Source organism: Balaenoptera acutorostrata, chromosome 6 (genome assembly GCF_949987535.1).
Source record: "Balaenoptera acutorostrata chromosome 6, mBalAcu1.1, whole genome shotgun sequence".
In the NCBI taxonomy this organism is placed as follows: domain Eukaryota; kingdom Metazoa; phylum Chordata; class Mammalia; order Artiodactyla; family Balaenopteridae; genus Balaenoptera; species Balaenoptera acutorostrata.
In genome coordinates, this window is record NC_080069.1 from 5324746 (window position 1) to 5352477 (window position 27732).

Here is a 27732-nt window from a genome sequence, read left to right on the forward strand (position 1 = left end):
GCTGTTAAGCTTATGGGGATTCCCTTGTATGTTATTTGTTGTTTTTCCCTTGCTGCTTTTAATATTTTTTCTTTGTATTTAATTTTTGATAGTTTGATTAATACGTGTCTTGGTATGTTTCTCCTTGGATTTATCCTGTATGGGACTGTGTGCTTCCTGGAGTTGATTGACTATTTCTTTTACCATATTAGGGAAGTTTTCAACTATAATCTCTTCAAATATTTTCTCAGTCCCTTTCTTTTTCTCTTCTTCTGGGACCCTTATAATTTGAATGTTGGTGCAATTAATGTTGTCCCAGAGGTCTCTGTGACTGTCCTCAATTCTTTTCATTCTTTTATCTTTATTCTGCTCTGCAGTAGTTATTTCCACTATTTTATCTTCAAGATCACTTATCCCTTCTTCTGCCTCAGTTATTCTGTTATTGATTCCTTCTAGAGAATTTTAAATGTCATTTATTGTGTTGTTCATCATTGTTTGTTTGCTCTTTAGTTCTTCCAGGTCCTTGTTAAACGTTTCTTGTATTTTCTCCATTCTGTTTACGAGATTTTGAATCATCTTTACTATCAGTACTCTGAATTCTTTTTCAGGTGGACTGCCTATTTCCTCTTCATTTGTTTCGTCTGGTGGGTTTTTACTTTGCTCCTTCATCTGCTGCGTATTTCTCTGTTTTCTCATTTTGCTTAACTTACAGTTTTTGGGGTTTCCTTTTTGCAGGCTGCAGGTTCATAGTTCCCATTGTTTTTGATGTCTGCCCCCAGTGGGTATGGTTGGTTCAGTGGGTTATGTAGGCTTCCTAGTGGAGAGGAGTGGTGCCTGTGTTCTGCTGGATGAGGATGGATCTTGTATTTCTGGTGGGCAAGACCACGTCCGGTGGTGTGTTTTGGGGGGTCTGTGACCTTATTATGATTTTAGGCAGCCTGTCTGCTAATGGGTGGGGTTGTGTTCCTATCTTGTTAGTTGTTTGGCATGTGGTGTCCAGCACTGGAGCTTGCTGGTCATTGATTGGAGCGGGGTGTTAGTGTTGAGATGGAGATCTCTGGGAGAGCTCTCACCGATTGATATTACATGGGGTCAGGAGGTCTCTGGTGGTGCAATGTTGTGAACTCAGTTCTCCCACCTCAGAGGCTCAGGCCTGACACATGGCAGGAGTACCAAGACCCTGTCAGCCACACGCTCAGAAGACAAGAGAAAAAAAAAAGCAAGAAAAAATAAAATACAATAAAAAATTTATTAAAATAAATAAAATTATTAAAATAAAAACATTTTAAAAAGTAATAAAAAAAATGAAGAGAGCAACCACACCAGTAAACAAATCCACCAGTGATAACAAGCATTCAAAAGTAAACTAAGATAAACATAAAACCAGAAACAAATTAGATGCAGAAAGCAAACCCCAAGTCTACAGTTGCTCCCAAAGTCCACCCCCTCAATTTTGGCATGATTCTTTGTTATTCAGGTATTCCACAGATGCAGTGTACATCAAGTTGACTGTGGAGATTTAATCCGCTGCTCCTGAGGCTGCTGGGAGAGATTTCCCTTTCTTTTCTTTTTTCACACAGCTCTCGGGGTTCAGCTTTGGATTTGGACCCGCCTCTGCATGTAGGTTGCCTGAGGGCGTCTGTTCTTTGCTCACACAGGACGGGGTTAAAGGAGCAGCTGATTAGGGGGCTCTGGCTCTCTCAGGCTGGGGGGAGGGAGGGGTATGGAATGCGGAGTGAGCCAGTGGTGGCAGAGGCCAGTGTGACGTTGCACCCGCCTGAGGCGTGCCGTGTGTTCTCCCGGGGAAGTTGTCCCCGGATCACGGGACCCTGGCAGTGGCAGACTGCACAGGCTTCCAGGAGGGGAGGTGTGGATAGTGACCTGTGCTTGCACACAGGCTTCTTGGTGGCGGCAGCAGCAGCCTTAGCGTCTCATGCCCGTCTCTGGGGTCCGTGCTGATAGCCGTGGTTTGCACCCGTATCTGGCGCTCGTTTAGGCGGTGCTGTGAATCTCCTCTCCTCATGCACCCTGAAACAATGGTCTCTTGCCTCTTAGGCAGTCCCAGGCTTTTTCCTGGACTCCCTCCTGGCTAGCTGTGGTGCACTAACCCCTTCAGGCTGTGTTCATGCAGCCAACCCCAGTCCTCTCCTTGGCATCTGACCTCAGAAGCCCGAGCTTCAGCTCCCAGACCCCACCCGCCCTGGTGGGTGAGCAGACAAGCCTCTCGGGCTGGTGAGTGCTGGTTGGCACCGAGCCTCTGTGCGGGAACCTCTCCGCTTTGTCCTCCACACCCCTGTGGCTGCGCTCTCCTCCGCGGCCTCGAAGCTTCCCCCCTCCGCCACCCGCAGTCTCTGCCCACGAAGGGGCTCCTAGTGTGTGGAAACCTTTCCTCCTTCGCAGCTCCCTCCCACTGGGGCAGGTCCCGTCCCTATTCTTTTGTCTCTGTTTTTTCTTTTTTCTTTTGCCCTACCCAGGTACATGGGGAGTTTCTTGCCTTTTGGGAAGTCTGAGGTCTTCTGCCAGTGTTCAGTAGCTGTTCTGTAGGAGTTGTTTCACATGTAGTTTTTGATGTATTTGTGGGGAGGAAGGTGATCTCCACGTTTTACTCTTCCGCCATCTTGAAGCTCCTCTCTCAAGGTGTTAGTTTTTATTTTATCTTCTTCAGTGCTCTTCCTTTATGTAGATCCAAGTTTCTGACCTATATCATTTACTTCTTTTTTTTTAAAATTATTTATTTATTTATTTATGGCTGTGTTGGGTCTTCGTTTCTGTGCGAGGGCTTTCTCTAGTTGCGGTGAGCGGGGGCCACTCTTCATCGCGGTGCGCGGGCCTCTCACTGTCGCGGCCTCTCTTGTTGTGGAGCACAGGCTCCAGACGCACAGGCTCAGTAGTTGTGGCTCACGGGCCTAGTTGCTCCGCGGCATGTGGGATCTTCCCAGACCAGGACTCGAACCCGTGTCCCCTGCATTAGCAGGCAGATTCTCAACCACTGCGCCACCAGGGAAGCCCTATTTACTTCTTTTTAAAGAACTTTTTTTTAAACATTTCTCACAAGGCGGGTCTAATAGGAACAAATTCTGTCAATTTTTGTTTGTCTGAGATGACCTTGTTTCTCCTTCAGTTTTGAAGGTTAGTTTCACAGGGTATGGAGTTCTACGTGGGGAGGTTTTTTCTCTGAATTCTTTAACTATTTCAATCCACTGTCTTCTTGCTTACATGGCCTCTGAAGAGAAGTTGGATATAATTCTTACCTTTGTTCCTCTCTAGGTAAGGAGTTTTTTCTCTGTTTTCTTTTGAGATATTTTCTTTATCTTTGATTTTCTATCATTTGAAAATGATATGCCTCCATGTAGTGTTTTGGTAATTTGTCCTGCATGGTGTTCTCTGAGCTTCCTGGATCTGTGGTTTGGGGCCTGATATTCATTTGGCAAAATTTTTCTGTCAGTGTTTTTTCAAATAGTCTGTTCCTTCCTCTCTTGTCCTTCTGTTGTTCCCATTATGTATATGTTACATCTTTTGTAGTTATCCCACACCCTTGGATATTCCGCTCTACTTTAAGTTTTTGTTCTATTTGCTTTCTGGATTTTGAGGATTCTATTGATAAATCCTCTGGCTCTGAGAGTCTTTCCTCATCTGTATCCAGTTCTACTCATAAGCCCATCAGAAGTATTCTTCATTTCTTTTAAGGTGTTTTTTTATCATCTCTTTTTGGTTATTTTTTAGGATTTCCATCTCTCTGCTGACATTGCCCATCTGTTCTTGCATGTTCTCTACTCATCTGTTAGGACCCTTAGTATATGAACCACAGTTGTTTAAAATTCCCAGTCTGATAATTCTTATATCCCTGCTATGTCTGATTCTGATGCTTGCTCCATCTCTCTGGTCTCTTCAAATTGTGATTTTGCCTTTTGGCATGCCTTGTGATTTTTTCCGTGATAGCTGGACATGATGAACCAGATGAAAGGAATTGCTGGAAATAAGCCTTTCATGATGTGGTGTAGAGGTGTGGTGGGAGGGGAGTGCCCACAGTCTCGTGATTAGATCTCAGTCTTCTAGTGACCCTGGGCTTCTGAACTGTGAATTTTGCAGCAGTTTCTTAAGACTTTTCTCCGCACTTGGGTAGAATGGTTAGAGCGGGCTAGAGTCAGGAATTTCCCTTCTCTTGGGTCAATTTGGCTCTACAGGATACACCAGAGCAGGTGGGGCTCTGGTTAACTAGTTTCCCCTGAGGGCAGGCCTTATTGAGAACACCGGAGTGCTCTGACGTATTTCACAATGGTTCCTTCTCTCCTCCTCCTGCCAGAAACTCAAGAGAATTTTTCTTCAGTACTTACACTGGGAACTTGGTTGAGCTCCCGGAGATAAATCTCAATAAAATTGGAGCCTCTCTATGACTGGGTCCTCCAGAAGGATTTTACTTCTCTGACTTGTCTGCTCAGAGCCCCCAGCAATTTGTCAATTACAGTTCAGGTTTTCCTACCCTGGCACTGGTTCCTGGTATTTCCACTCATGAGCCCCTGCTCTGGTAAGCCTTAGCTCCTGTACTCCCTCGTCTGTCTCTGTTGCCCTGTGTCCTCTCCTGTCTTCTGGATCCAAGAAGAGCTATTGGTTTTTTCAGTCTGTTCAGCTTTGTATTGGTTGTCAAGACAGAGTGGCAACTTCCAACTCCTTACCTGCAGAGCCAGAAAACAGAAGCCTTAAATTAGATTTAAATAAAAGAAACCTACAAAATATTTGCATTGTATGTAATTAAGAAAGCTTTAGCAAACATAATATGTAAATTACTCTTAAAAGAAACTGTTTTTTAAAATCTCCAAACAATCATTTTACAATGTAAGAAATACAAATGATAAAGGTATGTAAAATTAATTTTATTATTAGTCAAGAGAAGGCAAATGTGTGACTAATATATATTTTTACCAGTAAATTTCAAAATAGTAGCAAATGATTCTGGGGATGTGTGAAAACTATCTACTCACTCTAAAGGTAGTCTGGCAATTTTATTTGTAAAATAAAATTTACACCCCGCCACCGCTTTCAAGTATACCTAACTAGGAATATTAAGCAAATATGTTTATTTTAACATTGTTTATAATATGTAAAATTGGAAATAACTTAAAAATATATCTTCAGCAGAATAGTGTAAATTAGGCTGCAATGAAATAATATCAACTAGCAGAACTCAATGAATTGATGGCTTTTATACAGTTATGTTGGAGAAAATCAAATTATAAGGCAGTATGTATACTAGAATCTGTATACAGATGTTAGCAAACATACACATAAACTCTTAGCAGTGGTTTTCTCTGAGAGATAAGATTATACTTTTTACTTCTGTGTTGCTTGCTTTTTTCATGAGTGTCTCTCTAAATAAAATAAAATAATATAATAAAATCTTGCTGCTAGAGCTTTCTTTGGAGCATAGTAACAGGCTACTAAAGAAACACACGCATTCATGTCTTATTATCTGTTCTGGAAGATGAAATGGTTTTTACACAGACAATAATCCCTTTTTCTCTTCTCCTGCTAGGGAAAGGTGAACATGGGAAACCTTACCCCCTCACTGAAGAGGACCACGATGACTCAGCTTACAGGGAAAATGGTTTCAATATTTTTGTCAGCAACAACATCGCTCTAGAGAGGTCCCTGCCAGATATCCGCCACGCAAAGTGAGTATCAGCTCACCTCTGTGCAGAGCGGTTTTTTTTTTTTGTCTGTTTTGATTCATATGGTTGATGTACATCATGGTGAGCTACACAATGAAAAACTTTGCCCTATTAATTTTATAGAAGCTGTTTATACTCTATAATCATATATATTTTTTGTTTTTTGTTTTTTTATTGAAGTATAGTTGATTTACAATGTTGTGTTAGTTTCAGATGTACAGCAAAGTGATTCAGTTTTATATGTTTGTGTATATATGTATATAATGTGTATGTGTGTGTGTGTCTGTGTGTGTGTGTGTGTGTATTCTTTTTCAGATTCCTTTCCCTAAAGAAACTTAATGGTTACCAAAGGGGAAAGGTGGGGGGCGGATAAATTAGGAGTTTGGGATATATACTCTACTATATATAAAATAAGTAACCAACATAATCTTAAATACTTCTTATTTAAATTGAAATAACCTTTAAAATTCCAAAAGAGTCACTGTCGACTCTCAAAAACTTAATATCCATTTTCATTATTGAGTTGGCGGTATGATCTCCATTTAAACCAAAATGCTTTCAGATGACATCTATAACTTTGCGTTTGGTCATGTACATTATGAAGCTCACGTTTTTCTCCAGTAGTTTGTGCTGTCAGAACTGTCTACATGTGCATGCCTTCGACCGACTGCCTTCTCACCTCGGCCATATCAGTGCCATTGTTGTTACATTTTCTTAGAAAGTGCCTAACATGAGTGCATCCATAATCTAAAGGTAATGCTTGGTTGCTCAATTTCCCATCACTTAGGAATTGCTTGTGGCTTGTCAGTTGACAGTGGGCTCAGTTTTTACTGAATGGTAGCTAAATATTATAGTCTGAATGGAAACAAGGAGAATATTACCTACAGTTGGCTGAAAGCTTTCTTCTCTCTGTCCACCCCTGTCTACTCCTAACATTGCTTAATGTACTTCTTTTTCTAGTCTGTTATGGTTTTCTTATTAGCATATGCTATGCCAAAAGTATGCCAAGAACATAGAATGTGGGCAGAATTTGAAGTTGTGGCGTTGTCATGCATATTTGATAAATCTATCCAGCTAATAGAGTATATTGACTTTTGCAGTTCATCTTCCTTTAGAATCATTGGTGTGAGAGAAAGAAAATCAGAGAAAGTAAAGGGCATAAATGAAACAAGGACTAGAAATCTAAATTAAACCAGTAACGTACATTACGTAAATCTCCTTGTGCAAAAGTAATTAACCCATTAGGGAAAAACAAATCAGTGCATTGTGGTTTGGAGGACTATTTTTTAGTTGCCATATTGTGTCTTTATAAATTTGGTTTTAAAATATAAAAAAATTACTGGTTTGCTCCTTAGGTTTTATGTGAATTTGCATTTTCCAGTAGTGTTAAGCAAAGAATTAATGTGAAGAAAAAATCCATTTTCCCCTAAGCTGAATGCTTTATATATTGGTCTAGGCCTTCTATCTAGCAAAATTATTCCCATGTCACCTGAAATTATCTACGGTAATTCCCACTGACCGAGAACGTTTCTAGTTATGAGAAATTTTAATACCTAATTGCACACCATCAAAGATGCATTAAATTGCATTGTTGGCATAATAAATATGCTCAGAGCATAATTTCCATCCACCCCACCCCGACATTGCTAATCTTTTCATGTGTATTCAAGTGGAAATATTTGCAGATGAAAACAGTGCAGAAAATCATGGAAGTCAAAAGAAGGCTGATGTTCCCATTCTCCACAGAGAGTATATTTTTGGTGTCACTACCACCTTTTGAGAAAAGATATTCTTAGGCAATAATGGAGAAGAAGATAGAAAAATGGAAAGAAAAACATTTTGAAAATTTTATCAGAGCTACTAAATTTATAGTATTGGAGGGTATTTTTCTAAATGTTAGGGAAGAAAAATATGGCTAAAACATGGTGTGTGACCATATTCTTACTTACTTCCTGAGGCTGGATATGTAATAGGACAGACGCTAGTAAAATGATACCAAGAAGAGAACTCAAACAAACAATCTTAACAGAAGATTGGAGAAGCATGCCAGCAGCATGTTAAGTGTGAGATCCCAGGAATGGTCGTTTACTTGGTTAGTCCAGTTTCTGACTCTCAGTAATGCAGGAAGCGAGATGAGATGATGCCTCTGATTTTGTCAGCATGCCACCTGCGGGAAACCGGAAGCCAAAGAAAGTCTTACAGGGATCCCGCTGATTAAAGTCCTAGGCTTTTGACCTTGGTTGTGCTTCCCAAAATGCAGGCACAGATAATTACAGGAGTATGTAACTCTGTCCTCGAAATTGTAAAAGCAGCTGGACACAGATTCCAGTATTATCAGTTTAACGAGGCTGCAGGTAATTGACCATGGCTTGTTTATATTGACAGAATCTATGGAAGAGAATGCAAAATGTGTGTGACTTTTATAATCAAATGTAACAGTTCTAAGAAACTTTGCATTTGCAGTCAGCCAATTCCAACTACCGGCTCAGAGTGCCGGGAGAGAGGACTTTATTTTTCTTTGCTTTAGGATTTTGCAGTGGAACATATCCGGGAATACCGTCTTGTAATTTTCCTGAACTTGATCGTTATTCCAAAACACATCATCGTGGTTCTTACTACACTGCTCTACATGATAGATGACTCTCTGTGTATATGCCCATGCTCTTTACCTCTTCATATTCTCAGAAATGTTCATGGTTCTAGGTGCTTGGACATGCTTAGTGCACAGTTCTGTCCACGGTGAGGAATATTTAGAACATGAATTACTTCAGAAATCCCAATCCAGAGAGCACCTTTATTTGTCTCACTGCTTACTTCTTCACTAGCATAAAAACGAACAGCTTTCTGTTGGCTTTGTTATTTCATTGAATCAGTAATAGATTCCTATTAAGTAGGAAGCATAGATAAAGGAAAGTCAGTTGGCATGTGTGCAGTAATTTCAGTTTATACAGAACAAGATCATTTTTACTTATATCCTAATAATAAATTTTAGTCTTTTAACTTACATTTTGAATTTCTTGTGTTTTTTTTCAATTATTTTTAGCATCCCCTTATCTTGTAAATTACATTTTAGTTTTTCATGCCATCTATGCTTTGGTCTTGTCAAATTTTCTACCTTTTCTTCTGTAGTCATAGCCTGACACTTTTGGTTGACTTTTGTACTTTTTTGGAGACGTATCTATATGTTGATAGTTTAAATACTCACTGTTTTCTTCAGTTACTCCCTAATTATGTCTATATCCATAGTACCTGGGCTCAATCTCAGAGCACCTGAGTTCAACCTGTCCTTAGAACATCTTATTTTTTCCGTTTTATCTAATGCAATGTCAATAACAATTTTACTATGAGAGCTTCTGCATGACAAATGTCCAGTCACTGGATATCTGGCTGGCCTGGTTAGTTTTTCCCCACCTGTATTTTGATTGTGCATTTTCTTTGTATTCAGTCACCCATTGGGACGTCACACCTTTGTATGCTGTAGAACATCTTATTTTGACTCTAAAACATGTATTTAGAGTACAAAATACATATAAAATAAGGGGAAAGAAAACCATGGAAGGCTGACCTGCATAGAAAAGAAATTCTGATAAACTTATGCATGAATATATTGTTAACAAGGTAAAACTAAAGAATAGTTGAGCAAGTATTACTCCCTGGATATGAATACATGTATCAGCAGTTACCACAAGTACTCCCAAACCATGCTAGAATTAATGTGTGTAAGAAGAAATTACATTTATGAAAACAGGCAGTGTGTGAGATTAGGACACATAAGAGTCATGAATAATAGGAGAGTTGAGATCAGCTTTGCAGAGAGTTGAGATCAACTTTGCAGAGAATTCAGGTAAATGCATCATTGATGTAAGGTTCATTTTTTGCTCTTAGAAAAGAATCCAGATACCTGTTCATATGCATCCACATTAATTACAATGCACTTATAAGGTGGCTGAGTAGCTGGGATATTTTTGAGTTAAAGTAGTTCTACTCTGAATTGTGGCTTTTCCTTTTCATTTAAATTTTCCTTTTGGTTTAACTTATATTCCCAAGATAAGGACGTTTTAGCTTCATGCCTTGGCAACAAACAAGATATTGAATTTTAAGAGAAAATTCTGAGAGATCTCATCTCTTGAAAACATTTAGGAGAATTTTGACAACCTCTTGTCATGATAGCATTACGTGATTGCTTTCAGCAGTGTTGCAGCTATATCAGACTAACCTATCACAACCCTGCTCTCTGCGCAATTTCAAAACCAATGGAGAGATTGTCCCAGAAATGGTTTGAAAGTAAAGTATTACCTTTATTATTTTATTTATTTATTTGTTTGTTTGTTTGTTTGTTTATGGCTGCATTGGGTCTTTGTTGCTGCGCACAGGCTTTCTCTAGTTGTGGCCAGTAGGGGCTACTCTTCGTTGTGGTGCGTGGGCTTCTCATTGCGGTGGCTTCTCTTGTTGCGGAGCACAGGCTCTAGGCACGCGGGCTTCAGTAGTTGTGTTACATGGGCTCAGTAGTTGTGGCTCGTGGGTTCTAGAGCACAGGCTCAGTAGTTGTGATGTGTGGGCTCAGTAGTTGTGGCGCACGAGCTTTGTTGCTCCACGGCATGTGGGATCTTCCTGGACCAGCACTCGAACCCGTGTCCCCTGCATTGGCTGGCAGATTCCTAACCACTGCGCCACCAGGGAAGCCCCTGCCTTTATCACTGATCAGAGTCTGTTGGTGGGCGTGGTTTAGACCTGGGCCAAGCGTGATTCCTAATATCAAACTGCAGAAGGAGGCTCATTCAGCCTTCCAGTCACAGACATTGCCAACAACCAAAGGACAGTTGTAGAACTTCGGGCATGGAGGGCAGAGGGAGATGTCTGGTCTCTGCACGCAAGTGGGTTCCCATGCCAAAAACTGAAGCAGAAGCTGAGCCAAGCATGATAAACTCTGTAACTCCAACTCAGCAGTCACGTGTCTTTCCTTCTCCCGGAAGGGATGTCTGGGAGGATGGATGGAGAGAGGGTGGGGTGTTAGCATAACGGCTGCCCCTCCTCACGGGACCATCTGTGGAGGAAAAGGACCTCCTCCCTGGATGAAGAGGGCACAGTATCTACTTTGTATACAAGGAGAAAGGCAAATTCTCGATATACACAGATTTGGAGTAATTTTTTTTTCCAATTAGACTGTAAGTCTAATCATGTCTTCTGGAAATTATGTTGAATAATAATTATTACAAAGTTAACTTTCCTGACTTGGACCGTGATGCTGAGGCAGGCAGTTGTCATTCTGAATTTCTACTTACCCACTTCACTAAGTCAGGGTGCTAACTTTCTTTATGTCTCTCACGGAGTATTACGATAAATAAGATAGGTGCCAGGTTTACCAGATCAGCTGCACCATGATCTATTCAGTTATTTCTTTTTCTTCTGATGATTCTCCTTCTGATTTCCTTCCTTCTTTTGCATTCATATCATGAGATAAAATATAAAGAGATCAAGTGAACTACAATTCAAAAGCATAAATTGTAAAAACGATTAAATTTTGGGAGTCAGTTTTGAGTTTATTAGGAAAAATAATTATGTGTGTCCAATGTATTTTAGTATAATGTAGTGAATGTGATAGGTTGGTATTTATTTTAATTGTGTGTGAAATAGAAAGTGTGATTTAACTGCTCTGACTCTGGGCTATTGAATGTTAGAACTCATCCACAGAAATGTTTGAGGTTAGCCATCCAAAAATGTGCAAGGATTTTCTTAAAATTTCTCAAGTTCAGAGGCTACTCAAAAGCTGGGGAGGCACTGCCTTCCTTTCATGTTTTCATTATGATTTACTTGTGAAGTTGATGAAGTATCTTTCTTCAACAAGTTCACAAGTCAATTCTGAAGCAAATTAAGCTAAAGGACTTGTGCACTCCGGTCAGGTGGGAATACTGCCGTGGAAGAGGCTGGAAATGTATCCTTTGAATCAAATGCTGCTCTAGCCTAGTGTATATCTCAGTATGACTGAAAAAAGACAAAACAGTTAACTCCTAAGCAGCAGATTGAGGGAGGAATGACCAGGAACAACGGATAGGAAGTAACCTTTCAAAACTGCAGTTGTTTTGAAGAACTGAATAATTATTTGGATAATATTTTTTGAAAGCCGGCTGATGCAAGCTAGTGTAGCCATTAGCACATTAGTCGGTTTCTAAGGGTCATTAAAGAAAAGCCATAATAGAATAACAACAGAAATATACGCAAGTATCTCTTCCATTGGCTAAAGCCTGAAAGACATGGAAGAGTTTTTATCACTATAGCTAAAGATGTATCCCTGTTGAAATGAAAATCCTCCAAGGATAGACAACAGTTCACGAGTTGTCAGACATCTCATCTTTGGAGTGAATGACAGATCATAAAGCAGATTCGTTGAAAGGTAGAATGGGGACGAACACAAGGGCATGGGGGTGTGAAAGAGTAGCGGTGGGAAGTTGTGCACACACACAAAACCTTCTAAAAATACCCTAAGTATGTTATATAACTTTTCCAATGTCACCATTGCTGGTAATTGATGTAAATTTGACTCCAAACCAGGGCTCTCAAACTCTGAAACCTAGTCGCTTATTACTGTGTTATCCTGCTTCAAATCAGGATAAAAATATAAAAGTTGAAATTATAATGAATTGCAGTGTACTAGCTCATTAAGATCCAAAAACTGAAATTGCTTTTTTAAATTACACAGAAACTGGAAAATCAAGTATCAATTAATGATTGATCATTATTGTCATTCATGGGACATCTATTTCAGTCCTGAATATATATATATATATATTTGTATTATTACATGTATTTTTAATTTTATGTAATGTTATTACCCCATGTATATAAAGCTCCAAATTGAACGCATCTGTTCAAAAGAATAGTAGCTAACTATAAGACTGCATTACAACATCAGTGATAGAGAAAAATCGTAATTAGAGATGTGTTAAACTGCTAGGTTTTCACTATGCAGTCATCACTGTACACTTTCATGGCATCACTAGGAAATAGCAATGTGCTTTAAACTCAGGCAGTTATTTCTGTTGTGTGTGACCTTGGTGGCAAAGTCAGCATCTCCAATCAGTGTGACTGCAAAGCCATCCAAATTTTAAAGTTCCACTGGAAAAGTAGAAATTATTGAGCTCACAGAAAAGCAACTAGTTTTTGGAAGTTTGACGTCAAACTAGAAGACCAGAATTGATCATGGAGTCAATCTTATCAGATTATTATTTGTTAACATTTGAGTAATCATAGAGTTTTAGTGTTTAGATATGGGAATTTTTCCATAACTGAAAAAAGATGGTGTCTTACACCATAGTCCTATGTTAACATCAGAATTATTAAAGTGATGGAAGTCAAAGGCCAAAAGCCATTTATTATGACGATTATTTCTGTATTGATCTACTGTTTGATAATTATATTTAGATCAATAAAAGAAAAAATATAGATACAACAGAGTCTGTGTAGATATTCCATGCCTAGTTGCTTGTGTTATCTACTTACAAACTAAGATACTCATATAGAAACTTCAGTGTGAAATTCTAAAGTCACAGATGCTTGAAGTACTCTCATTGCTTTTTTTTTCCATATATAAAATTTTTTTTTAATTTCTATTCTAGTGTAGTTGATTTACAATATTGTGTTAGTAAAACATAACTCCTCATTCTAGCCGGAATCAAACCAGTGACCTAAGGATGACTATACTGGGAAGTGCTACAGTCCTCTGCTCTACCAGCTGAGCTATCGAAGGGGGTGCTCTCATTTCCTGATTAGCAACTAGATTCCAAAGTTATCTATACTTTTACACTGTTTCAAATTAATACAATTTATTTATTTTAAAATGCTGTCTTTTGCAAAATTAATCTCATTTACTTTGATACCAGCCTGCCAGATGATTTTAGCTGTTCTCATAGGATGTTGCACATACACAATATTTAGATTTATTCTACTATATTATGAATTGGAAATTTTGGCCAGTACCTTCCACTGGAACAGTGGCTCCCTGACAATAAAACTTTGATTTTCTGTGATCTTCAACCCATGATATAATGTTCATCATGTGATAAATACTAAATAAGTGTTAGGTATTGAATAAATCCAGAAAAACAAATAAAACAAAAATAACCTCTAGTCAGAATCATGTCTGTTAAATTTCAGAGTATACCCTTTGTAACCATGATAAGGATCAAATAAATAAAACCAAAAGCACACGTTTGAGAAACTTACGTGATAAGGATCAAATAAATAAAACCGAAAGCGTAAGTTTGAGAAATGCAAATAGATTCGCAATTTTAATTCCTTAAAGAAAATGGAAATTTGATGTATTGATGCATTTTGTTCTGTAAGATTAATATTGCAATAGGAATTCTAAATTTGTTCCCTCTTCATTATAAATATTTCCACTCATGGAAGTTATTTTTTTTTTGTTTTTTTTTAACATCTTTATTGGAGTATAATTGCTTTACAATGGTGTTTTAGTTTCTGCTTTATAACAAAGTGAATCAGCTATACATATACATATATTCCCATATCTCTTCCCTCTTGCATCTCTCTCCCTCCCACCCTCCCTATCCCACCCCTCTAGGTGGTCACAAAGCACCAAGCTGATCTCCCTGTGCTATGCGGCAGCTTCCCACTAGCTATCTATTTTACGTTTGGTGGTGTATATATGTCCATGCCACTCTCTCACTTCGTCCCAGCTTACCCCTCCTGCTCCCCATGTCCTCAAGTCCATTTTCTACGTCTGCATCTTTATTCCTGTCCTGCCCCTAGGTTCTTCAGAACTTTTTTTTTTTTTTTTAGATTCCATATATATGTGTTAGCGTAAGATATTTGTTTTTCTCTTTCTGACTTACTTCACTCTGTATGACAGACTCTAGGTCCATCTACCTCACTACAAATAACTCAATTTCGTTTCTTTTTATGGCTGAGTAATATTCCATTGTATATATGTGCCACATCTTCTTTATCCATTCGTCGGTTGATGGACACTTAGGTTGCTTCCGTGTCCTGGCTATTGTAAATAGTGCTGCAATGAACATTGTGGTACATGACTCTTTTTGAATTATGGTTTTCTCAGGGTATATGCCCAGTAGTGGGATTGCTGGGTCGTATGGTAGTTGTATTTTTAGTTTTTTAAGGAATCTCCGTACTGTTCTCCATAGTGGCTGTATCAATTTACATTTCCACCAACAGTGCAAGAGGGTTCCCTTTACTCCACACCCTCTCCAGCATTTATTGTTTCTAGATTTTTTGATGATGACCATTCTGACCAGTGTGAGATGATATCTCATTGTAGTTTTGATTTGCATTTCTCTAATGATTAATGATGTTGAGCATTCTTTCATGTGTTTGTTGGCCATCTGTATATCTTCTTTGGAGAAATGTCTATTTAGGTCTTCTGCCCATTTTTGGATTGGGTTGTTTGTTTTTTTGATATTGAGCTGCATGAGCTGCTTGTAAATTTTGGAGATTAATCCTTTGTCAGTTGCTTCATTTGCAAATATTTTCTCCCGTTCTGAGGGTTGTCTTTTCGTCTTGTTTATGGTTTCCTTTGCTGTGCAAAAGCTTTTAAGTTTCATTAGGTCCCATTTGTTTATTTTTGTTTTTATTTCCATTTCTCTAGGAGCTGGGTCAAAAAGGATCTTGCTGTGATTTATGTCATAGAGTGTTCTGCCTATGTTTTCTTCTAAGAGTTTTATAGTGTCTGGCCTTACATTTAGGTCTTTAGTCCATTTTGAGTTTATTTTTGTGTATGGTGTTAGGGAGTGTTCTAATTTCATACTTTTACATGTAGCTGTCCAGTTTTCCCAGCACCACTTACTGAAGAGGCTGTCTTTTCTCCACTGTATATTCTTGCCTCCTTTATCAAAGATAAGGTGACCATATGTGTGTGGGTTTATTTCTGGGCTTTCTATCCTGTTCCATTGATCTATATTTCTGTTTTTGTGCCAGTACCATACTGTCTTGATTACTGTAGCTTTGTAGTATAGTCTGAAGTCAGGGAGCCTGATTCCTCCAGGTCCATTTTTCTTTCTCAAGATTGCTTTGGCTCCTCAGGGTCTTTTGTGTTTCCACACCAATTGTGAAATTTTTTCTTCTAGTTCTGTGGAAAATGCCAGTGGTAGTTTGATAGGGATTGCATCTCATGGAGGTTTAATGAGATAAGAGGTAATGATTAATAGTTAAGCTTATTTGTTTAAAAATGTGGGAAAATCTGCCATTTTTGGGAAGCTAACATCATACTTAGTGATGAAAGACTGGATATATTGCCCCTAAGATCATGGGGTAAAATGGATGTCCGGTCTCAGTGCTTCTATACAACATTGTACTGTACAATATAGTCCAGGCAATTAGGCAAGAAAAAGAAGTAAAGGGATCCAAATTGCAAAGGAAGAGTTAAAACTTCTTTATTGGCATATGACATAATCTTCTATCAATGTATAGAAAACCATAAGGAATCTGCTAAGAAAACTAGTAGAACTAATAATGTCGGCAAAGTATTAGAGTATGACATCAGTATATTAAAATCATTTTAGTTTTATACACTTGAAGTGAATAATCTGAAAATACCTCTAAAGAACTCAATTCACCATAAAATCAAAATGAATAAAATACTTAGGAATAAATTGAACAAAAGAGGTGTAAAACTTATACTTTGAAAACTACAAAACACTGTTGAAAGAAATTGCAGAAATGAAGAAACATCCCATGTCTGTGAATCAGAAGAGTTAATATTAACTTGGCAGAACACTCCAAGGTGAGCCACAGATTCGAAGAAATCCCTGTCAGAATCCCATCTGACTTCTCTTTAGAAGTTGACAAGCTTTGGAGAAATGTCCAAAGAAGATATACAGATTGCCAACAAACACATGAAAGGATGCTCAACATTACTCATCATTAGAGAAATGCAAATCAAAACTACAATGAGGTATCACCACACACCAGTCAGAATGGCCATCATCAAAAAATCTACAAACCATAAATGCTGGAGAGGGTGTGGAGAAAAGGGAACCCTCTTGCACTGTTTGTGGGAATGTTAAGTGATACAGCCACTATGGAAAACAGTATGGAGGTTCCTTAAAAAACTAGAAATAGAACTACCATATGACCCAGCAATCCCACTACTGGGCCTATTCTCTGAGAAGACCATAACTCAAAAAGAGTCATGTACCACAATGTTCATTGCAGCACCATTTACAATAGCTAGGACATGGAAGCAACCTAATTGTCCATCAACAGATGAATGGATAAAGAAGATGTGGCACATATATACAATGGAATATTACTCAGCCATAAAAAGAAACGAAATTGAGTTATTTGTAGTGAGATGGATGGATCTAGAGTCTGTCATACAGAGTGAAGTAAGTCAGAAAGAGAAAAACAAATACTGTATGCTAACACATATATATGAAATCTAAAATAAAAGGTTCTGAAGAACCTAGGGGCAGGACAGGAATAAAGATGCAGACGTAGAGAATGGACTTGAGGACACGGGGAGGGGGCAGTATAAGCTGGGATGAAGTGAGAGAGTGGCATACACATATATACACTACCAAATGTAAAATAGATAGCTAGTGGGAAGCAGCCGCATAGCACAGGAAGATCAGCTCGGTGTTTGTGACCACCTAGAGGGGTGGGATAGGGAGGGTGGGAGGCAGACGCAAGATGGAGGGGATATGGGGATATATGTATACATATAGCTGATTCACTTTGTTATACAACAGAAACTAACACACCATTGTAAAGCAATTATACTCCAATAAAGATGTTAAAAAAAAACAAAAAAAAAGTCGACGGGCTGTTTCTGAAATTCATATGAAATTGCAAGGGACCGAGAATATCCAAAACAATCCTGAAGAACAACAACAAAATAGGATAACACACACTTCCTGATTTCAAATTTATTACAAGTCAACAGTAATCAATATCATGTGGTATATGGATAGATACATGGATGAACAGAATATAATGGAGAGTCCAGAAATAGTTCTATACATCCACGATCTATTGACTTTTTGACAAGGGTGCCAAAACCATTCACTGTGAAAAGAATGATCTTCTAAACAAATGCTTCTGGGACAACCAGGTAGCCACTTGTAAAAGAATGATGTAGGACCCTTACCTCAGACCACAAAAGATGAGCACAAAATGTATCAATGACCTCAATGTAAGAGCTAAAACTGTGAAACTCAGAAGAAAACACAGAAGTAAATCTTCATGACCTATGATTTGAGAAAGGATTCTTAGATACAATACCAAAAGCACAAGGAACAAAAGAAAAAATAGATAAATTGGACTTCATCAAAATTAAAAACTTTTATGCTTCAAAGGACAGCATCAGGAAGGCAAAACGAAACCCAGAGAACTGGAGAAAATATTTGCAAATCATGTATCTGATAAGGGACTTGTATCTAGAATATATAAAGAACTCTTACAATTCAATAACAAAAAGACAGCCCCGTTGAAGTATGGGCATATGATCTGAATAGTCATTTCTTCAAGGAGGATATGAAAATTGCCAATAGCTTCATGAAAAATGCTCTACATCATTAGTTATCTGGGAAATACAAATCAAAACCAAAATGAGATACTGCTTCACATGCACTACAATGACTGGAACCGAGAAGTCAGATGATAAATGTTGGTGAGGATGTGGAGAAATTAGAATGCTTGTACGCTGCTAGTGGGTATGTAAAATGGTGTCAGTGCTTTGGAAAATACTCCAGCAGTTCCTCAAATAATTAAACACAGAGTTACCATATGACCTAGCAGTTCTCCTTTTAGGAATATACCCAAGAGAAATGAAAACATGTCCATACAAAACGTACACCTGAATGTTTATAGCAGCATTACTCATAATAGTCAAAAGGTGGAAACAACCCAGATATCCACCAGTAAATCACTGGATAAACAAAATGTGGTATATCCACAATAATGGAAGATTATTCAGTCATGAAAAGGAATAAAATACTTATAAATGCTACATCTTGGATTAACATTGAAAACATTATGCTAAATGAAAAAAACAGGTCCAAAATTCCACATAATATATGATTTTATTTGTATGAATGTCCAGAGGAGGAAACTCTGAGAAACAGAAAGTAAACAGTGGTCTCTAGGGCTGTGAGTGGATAAAGAACAGGGGAGTTATAACTAAGGCTATGAGATTTCTTTTTAAGTTGATGAATATATTCTAAAATCTTTTGTGCTAATGGTTGCACATATCTGTGGATAAACTAAAAAAATCAATGAATTGTACGCTTTAACTGGTACAACAAATAAATTAGATGGTATGTGAATATCTCAGTAAAGCTGTTTGAAAAAAAGATAAATCACTCTCAGTTTTCTCCTAGTCAAATAATGTTATTTACTTCGTTTTTACCAAATCAAGTGATTAATTACTCCGCTAGACCTTCTCATCTGAATCCATGTAATAAGTATGAATCTCTAGAGTTCTCTAACTGGTGTGTAGTGATAAGTACCTATTATTTTTTTGTGAGATTCAACTGTTGCAGTAACCGAAACACTTATTTTCTGATAAAATTCCATTAAAAATCTGGAACTCCTGCTGTGGAAAGCATTCTTTTTCTTCTCTACAAAAGTGGAGAAGTTAGTTTTTAATATTTAAAAATATTTCGTTCATTATTCTGGCTTAAATTTAATCCCATATGATAAAAACATCACTACTTCCATATCTGTAAAATGACCCCTATAACTGGTATTTCCCTCCAGCAATCAGCCCCAACTTCTAATAGATATTGATTTCCTCAGCTTCCACCAGATCTTCAGAGCCCTAATTTGACTCCAGACACTACAATGCCGCCAACCTTTTTCTTGCCCAAGTCACTCATACCTTCCATGTTGCCAGAATCCAAAGTATTTTACAGTCTTTGTCTTGTGAAACTTTACAGCACAATTTGCACTTTGTCCCCCTCTCGTTTTTAAGCATTCTTGTCTCTGTTTCAAGGAATGGAAACACTCTTACTTTTTCTCCCAGTGCCTTTCAGTCACTTCTGCAAACAGATCCTCTTTATCTTATGACTAGATGTCATAGTTCATTGTTACTCCGTACTGGCCCTCAGTTTCTTCATTTTATTTACTCTCTTTGCCAACCTCATCCACCAAGGCCTATTAATTCCATCTCTAAAATGTGAAGCCAAAATGGGTCTGGAAAGTATCCTTTCCCTTAAACTCAACTACATCTGCCATCATCTCTTAATTGGAATCCTGGGATAACTTCATAACTGGACCTCACACACTCCCTCTGGCTCCTGTGCTGTGCATTCAGCAGAGTGAGCTGCAGTGAGCCTTGAGAACTAGGGCAGATCATTTCCCGTCCCTTCTGTCTAAAATACTTACAAGATTCCCTGTTGCACTGAAAACACCAACACCAACCTCCGTAGTCTGGCCCCTGCCTATCTCTGGTCTCCCCTTTTACCCTTCCTTCTGTGTTCACTGTGTTTCTGCCCCATTGCCACAGTGAATACACAGCTGCATAAACCAAGGAACTCTTTTGTTCCTTAGTACAGGCATAAAATATAATATTAGATTAAAGTATTAATCATAGTACCATATAAATTATTAACTTACAAAATAAGTTCCCAAATAAATTAATAACTAATGATTACCCTCCCCTACCCCCACACCCACATATATTCAGCAGCCCAAACTAATTTTTCAGGCCTGTCAAAGGCAAATAAGTTACCAGTTATCATTGCTTTATCAAACCCACCTGGCATGGCAAGATTAGAACAGAAAAACAGTGTGACTAAAACCAGCCATTGAAAATTGAATAAGCTGACATTAAAACAATTACTATGTAAATTGGTGCTTGGAAATGACATACAGATATGCTGTATAGTCTGCTTGTCAGTAGCCAGATGCCAGGTTGACATTTTATTCTGTTAAAATTGAGAATGAGACCGAGAGAACTTTAGCTGAACCAAAATGGCTTTGCAAGAAGGCATCCAATGGCAAAAAGTTAAAAGAAAATAAAGAAGTTTTCTTCCCTTCCTGAACATGAATGATTTCTTTGATAAGATTTTAAAAAATTGTGGTTCACTAACAGTAATACACTTAGCTATTCTGATAATTCCTAATCTTGTTAGGAAATCTGTTTAAAACAGAACTTCACACAATTGTCTGAATCGTCATCTATCAGGAAAGCCATTTTACAAGGATTTTGATAGGTAATAAATCACTTAATTTAGGGTCTGTCCAAGGTGCTGTAAACTGGAACTTGTAAATGTATCAAAAGGTGGTCAAAAGGTACAAAAAAAAAAAAAACCCTAGTTTGCAATAGCCATGAGGTCAAACACTGTAGTATTTTGAATTGTTTTCCCTCCCACACGTATCCCAGTTAAACTGACTGGAACTGGGTTGGCACTCTTTTTATCACCATTTCAGAGAATTTTCATGATTGTTACAAAATAGAACAAAATAATAAACATTTCGAATGTTGGGCCCTAAAGGAAGCCCAAAATATAACTCCCTGCCTGTTTATTATTATCATTACTATGCAATAACATTTTAGTACATCTGGCATTACATGAAAAACGTCCCAAGTGTTATATGTTTCACATGAAGGATATATGTATGTGCGTGTGTGTGTGTATATATATATATATATATAAATATATAAGTTGGCTTAATTTACTTACATTTATTGAATCCTACAGTCAATAATTTTGTAATCAACCTTTGTTTTTCAGTGGCACATGGAATATTTACCCAAATAGACCTATGTTTATGAATAAACAACTCTCAATAAATTTCAACAGATTGAATAATACTGAATATGTTCTCTGACCAAATTTGAATTAAATTAAAAATCAATAAAAATAATATATGCAGAAGAGTTGCAAATATTTAGAAATTAAATAACACATTCATGAATTACCTACAGGTCAAATGTGAAACTGGAAAAATTAAAAAATATTTCAAGTAGAATGTTAATGTAACTACATCCCAAAGCTTGTGTATAGGCTTTACATATAAAGCACTGCTTATAGGAAAATGTATAGGTTTAAATGTTTAAATTAAGTATGAAAATTTTCAAATTAATCATCTAGGTAAATAAGTATAAAAAAGGAAATAATAAATCAATGACTTTGTCGAAAAGGTTATAATTTCAAAATTTAGAATTTTGAATGGATTAATAAAATTTCTAAAGCCCCAGCAATTATCTCTAAGGAAAAACAAAAGAGGGAGAAACTACCAAGTACCAATATCAGTATGAAAGAATGGGTATTATTCAACTTCCAATAGACATTTAAGTTATAATAAAGGGATATTATAAACATCATCATGCAAAAAATTTGACACTTAGGTGAAATATAAAATTTTTTTGATAATTCAATGGAAAGTGTCCTAAAATGAAGCAGAAAATCTGAATATCACTATAGCTATCAAATATATGACATCTGGAGCTTCCCTGGTGACGCAGTGGTTAAGAATCTGCCTGCCAATACAGGGGACACAGGTTCGAGCCCTGGTCTGGGAAGATCCCACATGCTGTGGAGCAACTAAGCCCATGAGCCACAACTACTGAGCCTGTGCTCTAGAGCCCACGAGCCACAGCTACTGAGCCCATGTGCCACAACTACTGAAGCCCACGTGCCTGGAGCCTGTGCTCTGCAACAAGAGAAGCCACTGCAATGAGAAGCCCACACACCGCAACGAAGAGTAGTCCCCGCTCGCCACAGCTAGAGAAAAGCCCATGAGCAACAACGAAGACCCAACGCAACCAAAAATAAAATAAATAAATTTATTAAAAAAAATATATGTGACATCTGTAATTAATAGCCTGCCAACAGCATTCTGGTTTCTGTAGAAGAAGGAGTAAACACATGCTACTGTCATCCCACTGAACTCAACTATCAGACCTATACAGATGTATGGTCCAGCTAATTGACAGTGTTGAAAAAAATAGCAATAGGTGGAGGAGGGAAAGACATGAGAATTCAAAACAGCAATAAAATAATGCCGAATTCTTGAGTTCCTGAAAACATGTTTGACAGTTGAAAACAAAAATACAATATTCCTGATGGTTTTCCATGTATATAAACATGTAAGACAACTATAGCATAAAAGAGAGGGTGTAAAGGGACCTATATGGTAATAAGCTTTGTATATTATATAAAAGTGAAGTGGTACAGTATTAATTCTAAATAGACTTGAAACAGAAAGTATGTATTTTGTAATCCCCAAAGCTACCACTAAAATATTATGCAAAATAACATCAAAATCACAATGGATGCATTAAAATAGAGTACTAAAAGATGGAAAAATAACCCAAAGAATGTAGAAAAGGGGAAATATAAAATGTAAAGATAAAACAGAAAAAACTCAACCTCAAAACAGCAGAATATATATTCTTCTCAAGTGTGCATGAAACACTCATCAAGTCAGGCCATATCCTGGGTCATAAAACAAAGACTACAAGTTTGAAAAGATTGAAATCATACAAAGTATATTCTCCGACCATAATAATAGAATTAAATTAAAAATTAAATGACAGGAAGATAACAGGAATATCACCATTCAATTGGAAGTGGAAAACACATTTTTAAATAATCGATATATCAAAAAGGAAGTTTCAAGGGAAATTAGAAAATATTTTGAAATAAAAATGTTTCTTAAAACTTTGATATATTTAGAGAAGTACTTAGAATAAACTCATTCTAATCATCTATAATTCAATGCTTGTAAAAAGAATGAAAAATAGCCTTAAATCGATAAGCTTTCACCTTAAGAACTGGAAAAGAAGATTTATTATTATTATTATGAAGATTTATTATTTCAAAATAAATCCGAAGAGTAAACTTCTTGTAATTTTTGGATTATCTGTATTTCCTTGCAGTTCTGTCAACTTTTGCTTCATATATTTCTATTATTAGCTGCATAAATATTTGGATTGTTATGTCCTCCTGATAAACTGACCTTTTTATGAAGAAATAAACTTTTATATCTTGGTACTATTCTTTGCTTTGAAATCTATTTTGTTGGCTATATTAAAGCCACTTTAGCTTTCTTTTTATTAGTGTTGGCATTGTATATATTCTGTGCATTTACTTTAAAATTTGTTTGCATCTTTACATTAAGAATGAGTTTCTTGGAGGCAACAGAGATCAGTCTGCTTTTTATGTGCATGTTTAGACCATTTACATTCAATATAATTTTTGATATGTTTTACCCAAATATATCACATTACTATTGCTTTTCTATTTGTAAACCATTAAGCCTTTTCTCCCTTTCTTCTGTTTCTAACTTCTTTTGAATTAATTACATATGTAATCATTCCATTTAGTCTTTTTTGGGGAGGGCATAGTAGATATAACTATGTTATTTTAATTTATGTTGTGTTATTTTAATGGTTGCTTTAATGCTGATGGAATATAACAATGTATCATGGTCTACTTTTAAGTAATATTATATGACTTCATTTGTAGTAAAAGAACCAGACAACAGTATACATCCATTTCTCCACTTCTGGCCTTTATGCTATGGTTGCCATATATTTTGTTTCAACTTACGTTATAAATGTCAAAATATGTTGCTATTATTTTTGCTGTAGACTAATCACTTATCTTTTTAAATGATTTAAGTAAAATAAAATAGTAATTTTATCATTTTCCCACAAAATTCTTATTTTGTGTGACTTAAACAATAGAAATTTATTTTCTCACGATTCCGGATGGTAGAGTCTGAGGTCAAGATGTCAGCAGGTTTGGTTTCTTCTGAGACCTTTCTCATGTTCATGTAGATGGCCATCTTCACCCTGTGTCTTCACCTGGTCTTCTCTCGATGTCTGTTTGTGTCCAGATTTTCTTGTCTCATAAAAACACCATTCATGTTGATTTAGGGTCCACCCTAATAACTTCATTTTAACTTAATTACCTCTTTTAAGACCCTACCTCTAAATACAGTCACATTCTGAGGTACTGAGGCTATGACTTGAGCAGATGAATTTATGGAGAATACAGTTGATTCATAACACTTACATAACCATATGAATTTTAGAATAAATTTCTCATAAAACAAAAAGACACCTGGAAGTTTTATGTGGATTGTGTTGAATCTGTACACAAATTTGGGGAATATTGCCATCTTACTATTGTTTTCTGATCCAGAGCACAGGATGTGTTTCCATTTATTTAGATGGCCCTGTAATCTCTTTCAATAATGATTTGTAGTTTTTAGCATACAAGTCTTGAGCTTGTTTTGTTAAATATTTTTCTAAGTAATTTCTTCTTCTTCATGTTATTGCAAATGACGCTGTCGTCTTAATTTTATTTTTAACATTTTTTATTGCTGATCTATAGAAGTACATTTGATTTTGTATATTGAGCTTGTATTGTGTAACTTTACTGAGATTATTCTAATTTGTGTGCAGGTATGTTTGTGTGTGTTTTTGCATGTGTGTATTATTTAGAATATATAATGTCATATACAAGTAGAAATAGTTTTAATTCTTTCTTTTCTATTTGAATGCCTTTTATTTTATTATCTTGCCTAATTTCCTTGAGGAGAAGTACCAGTACAATGTTAAATAGAAGTGGTGAGAGCAGACATCCTTGTCTTGTTCCTTATCTTAGGAGGAAACTAGTCTGTCTTGGAGCCTTCACCCTGAATGTGAGCTGTATTAGGGTGATTGGAATCCAACATTGTTGGCCTGCCCTCTTTTTGTGGGCATGGTGGGGGAAGTGAGCCCTAGGTCTCTTAATTACATTTGCTGGCATGGAGCTTTTGCAGCAGAGCTATTTAGTATAAGAGTTTCTGCTGTGCTGTCTCTTCCAGGGTGCCCACAAAATTCTTTTATGTTGCTTTGTATTTTTTATTTTTTGTCTATATATAGGCTTCCATTTAATATAATTGTTCTGAAGAAATTCCTATAACATTTACTTTTGTGTGGGTCTCCTGATGAATGAGTTCATTCAATATTTGTATGTCTGAAATTTTTTTGTTTTACCTTTGTCTTTTAAATGTATTTTCATTGACTAAAGAAAACTAGGTTGATTTTTTTTCTCTTTTTTTGAATTTTTCTTTACTTAAAGATGCTTCTCCACTCCCTTACTTTCTTGCATCATTTTTAACAAGAAGTCTGCTGTCACTCTTAGCTGTTTTCCACTAGACTTATGTGTCTTTTTTCTCTGGTTACTTTAAAGATGGTCTCTTTATCACTGATTTTAACAGTTGAATTATGGTAGGCATTAATGTAGTTTTCTTCATGTTTATTGTGCTCAGATTTCGTTGACCTTTTTGAAGCTTTAGTGCTTCACATTTTCATTAAATCTTGAAAACTTTCATATATATCTTCAAATACTTTTTTATGTCTCCCTTGCCTTCTTTTTGGATACTTTAAGTACACACACATTAGGCCTCTTGAAGTTGTCCCACAATACTGCTGCTCTGTTCATTTTATGTTCTGACTTCTTTTCTTCTTTTTTGTTAATTTTGGACAGTTCTATTTTCATGTCTTCAAGTTTACTGATCTTTTCTTTGGCAATACCTAGTCTGCCTTAAATTTTGTCCAATGTATTTTTCATCTCATATACTGTAGTTTTACTCTCTAGAAGTTGTATTTGGGCATTTTTAATATCTTCTGTGACTCTTAGCATGTTCATGTATTCCTTTAGCTTCTTGAACATCTAGAAAACAGCCACAATAACTATTTTAATATCATTGCCTAGTCTATCATCTGTGTCATTTCTGTGTCAATTTCACTTAAATGATTTTTTCATTTGATTTCATATTTTCCTGCTTCTTTGAAAGGTTTGTAGTTTCAATTGGTTGTCAGACATTTGAATTTTACTTTTTAAGGTGTAAAATATTTTGATATTCCTATAAGTATAATTGAGCTTTTACCTGTGATACAATACAATTACTTAGAAGCAGTTTGATACTGTTAAGTATTGCTCTAAAGCTTTGTTAAGTTGAACCAGAACTGTATTTAGTCTTGGGCTAATTGTCCATCCTTTCTAACCCTTTTTCCAATACTCTACCCAATTCTCCATGAGATATAAGTTTTTTCCTTAGTCCTGCTGAGAACAAGAAGTATTTCATGCCCTGTATGAGTTATTGATCCCTCTAATCTTTTCTGGTGGTTCATTCCTCAGTTCAGGGTTGTTTCTTCACACACATGCACTTACCAGTACTCAGCTGAAGACTCAAGGGGACTCTGTAGATCTCCTAGGTTTTTTTGTATACAGTTCTCTCCTTTAGAGAGAGAATTGTATCCTGCAAACTCTGTCTACCTTGATAACCCTAGATTCTTGGCTTTATTTCCACAATTTAGGGAGGTCACTTGGATCCACTTGGGTTTCTCCTAACTTCATCATTGCCTGGAATTTCAGTCTAGAGTATAAGCAGGCCAACTTGTTTGTTTCCTGTTTCTTAAAGATATCTATATTTTTTGGCCAATGTCTTGAAAACCATTGTTTCATATTTTTAATCTAGCTGTTTAGTTGGTCGAGTGGAAGGGTACATATGGTCCATGTTACTCCGTCTTTGTTAAAAGAGGAAATCTTAGTGATAATCTCAGCTAGAAATATTATTAGCTGGAAATAGCAAAGCTCTCTATTTTTATTAAAATATACAACACTAATAAAGGAATATTAGATATAATGGGCATAATGTCTGTTTATTTTATTCCCCTAATAGTGTAATCTAGTGATCCAGATGGCCCATTGGTTCAGTGGTCCAGGCCCTCTTAGAGCCTGTATTCAAACTTTTGTTTCCAAAAGTATTAATGGAGAATAGATAATACATTTCACAGAAATGTTTGGTCTAATAAAGTAATTGCCTACCTCTCTTTAAAATATTACAACATTTATATAATTTAATTGATTGCATTAATATAAAGATGTCTTAAAAGGCCAATGATAGAATGGCATTTCCAAAAGATTATGTAGTCAAAACCGAAGAATGTCAGATTCTAGTTCATTGCTCTGTGTTACCCAGCTGTGTGAGTTATAAATACCTTTCAAAAAATTGTAAACTGTTTGGGTCAGGAATAGTGCCCCATCACTGTATGACCTCTTCACCCACTACACTGTTTTACCAAATTGATTGTTAAAATAATTTTTGTTTA

General features: G+C 36.7%; 1 protein-coding gene across 1 annotated transcript in view; it reads left to right on the plus strand.

Moving 5' to 3' along the window:
- GALNTL6 (polypeptide N-acetylgalactosaminyltransferase like 6) overlaps positions 1-27732 on the plus strand; it is a 1175458-nt gene that overhangs the window by 475256 nt on the left and 672470 nt on the right. The window contains exon 3 of the mRNA XM_007192672.2: positions 5510-5648. Coding sequence (XP_007192734.1) covers positions 5510-5648 — 139 coding nt within the window. The remainder of the gene's footprint in view (positions 1-5509; positions 5649-27732) is intronic.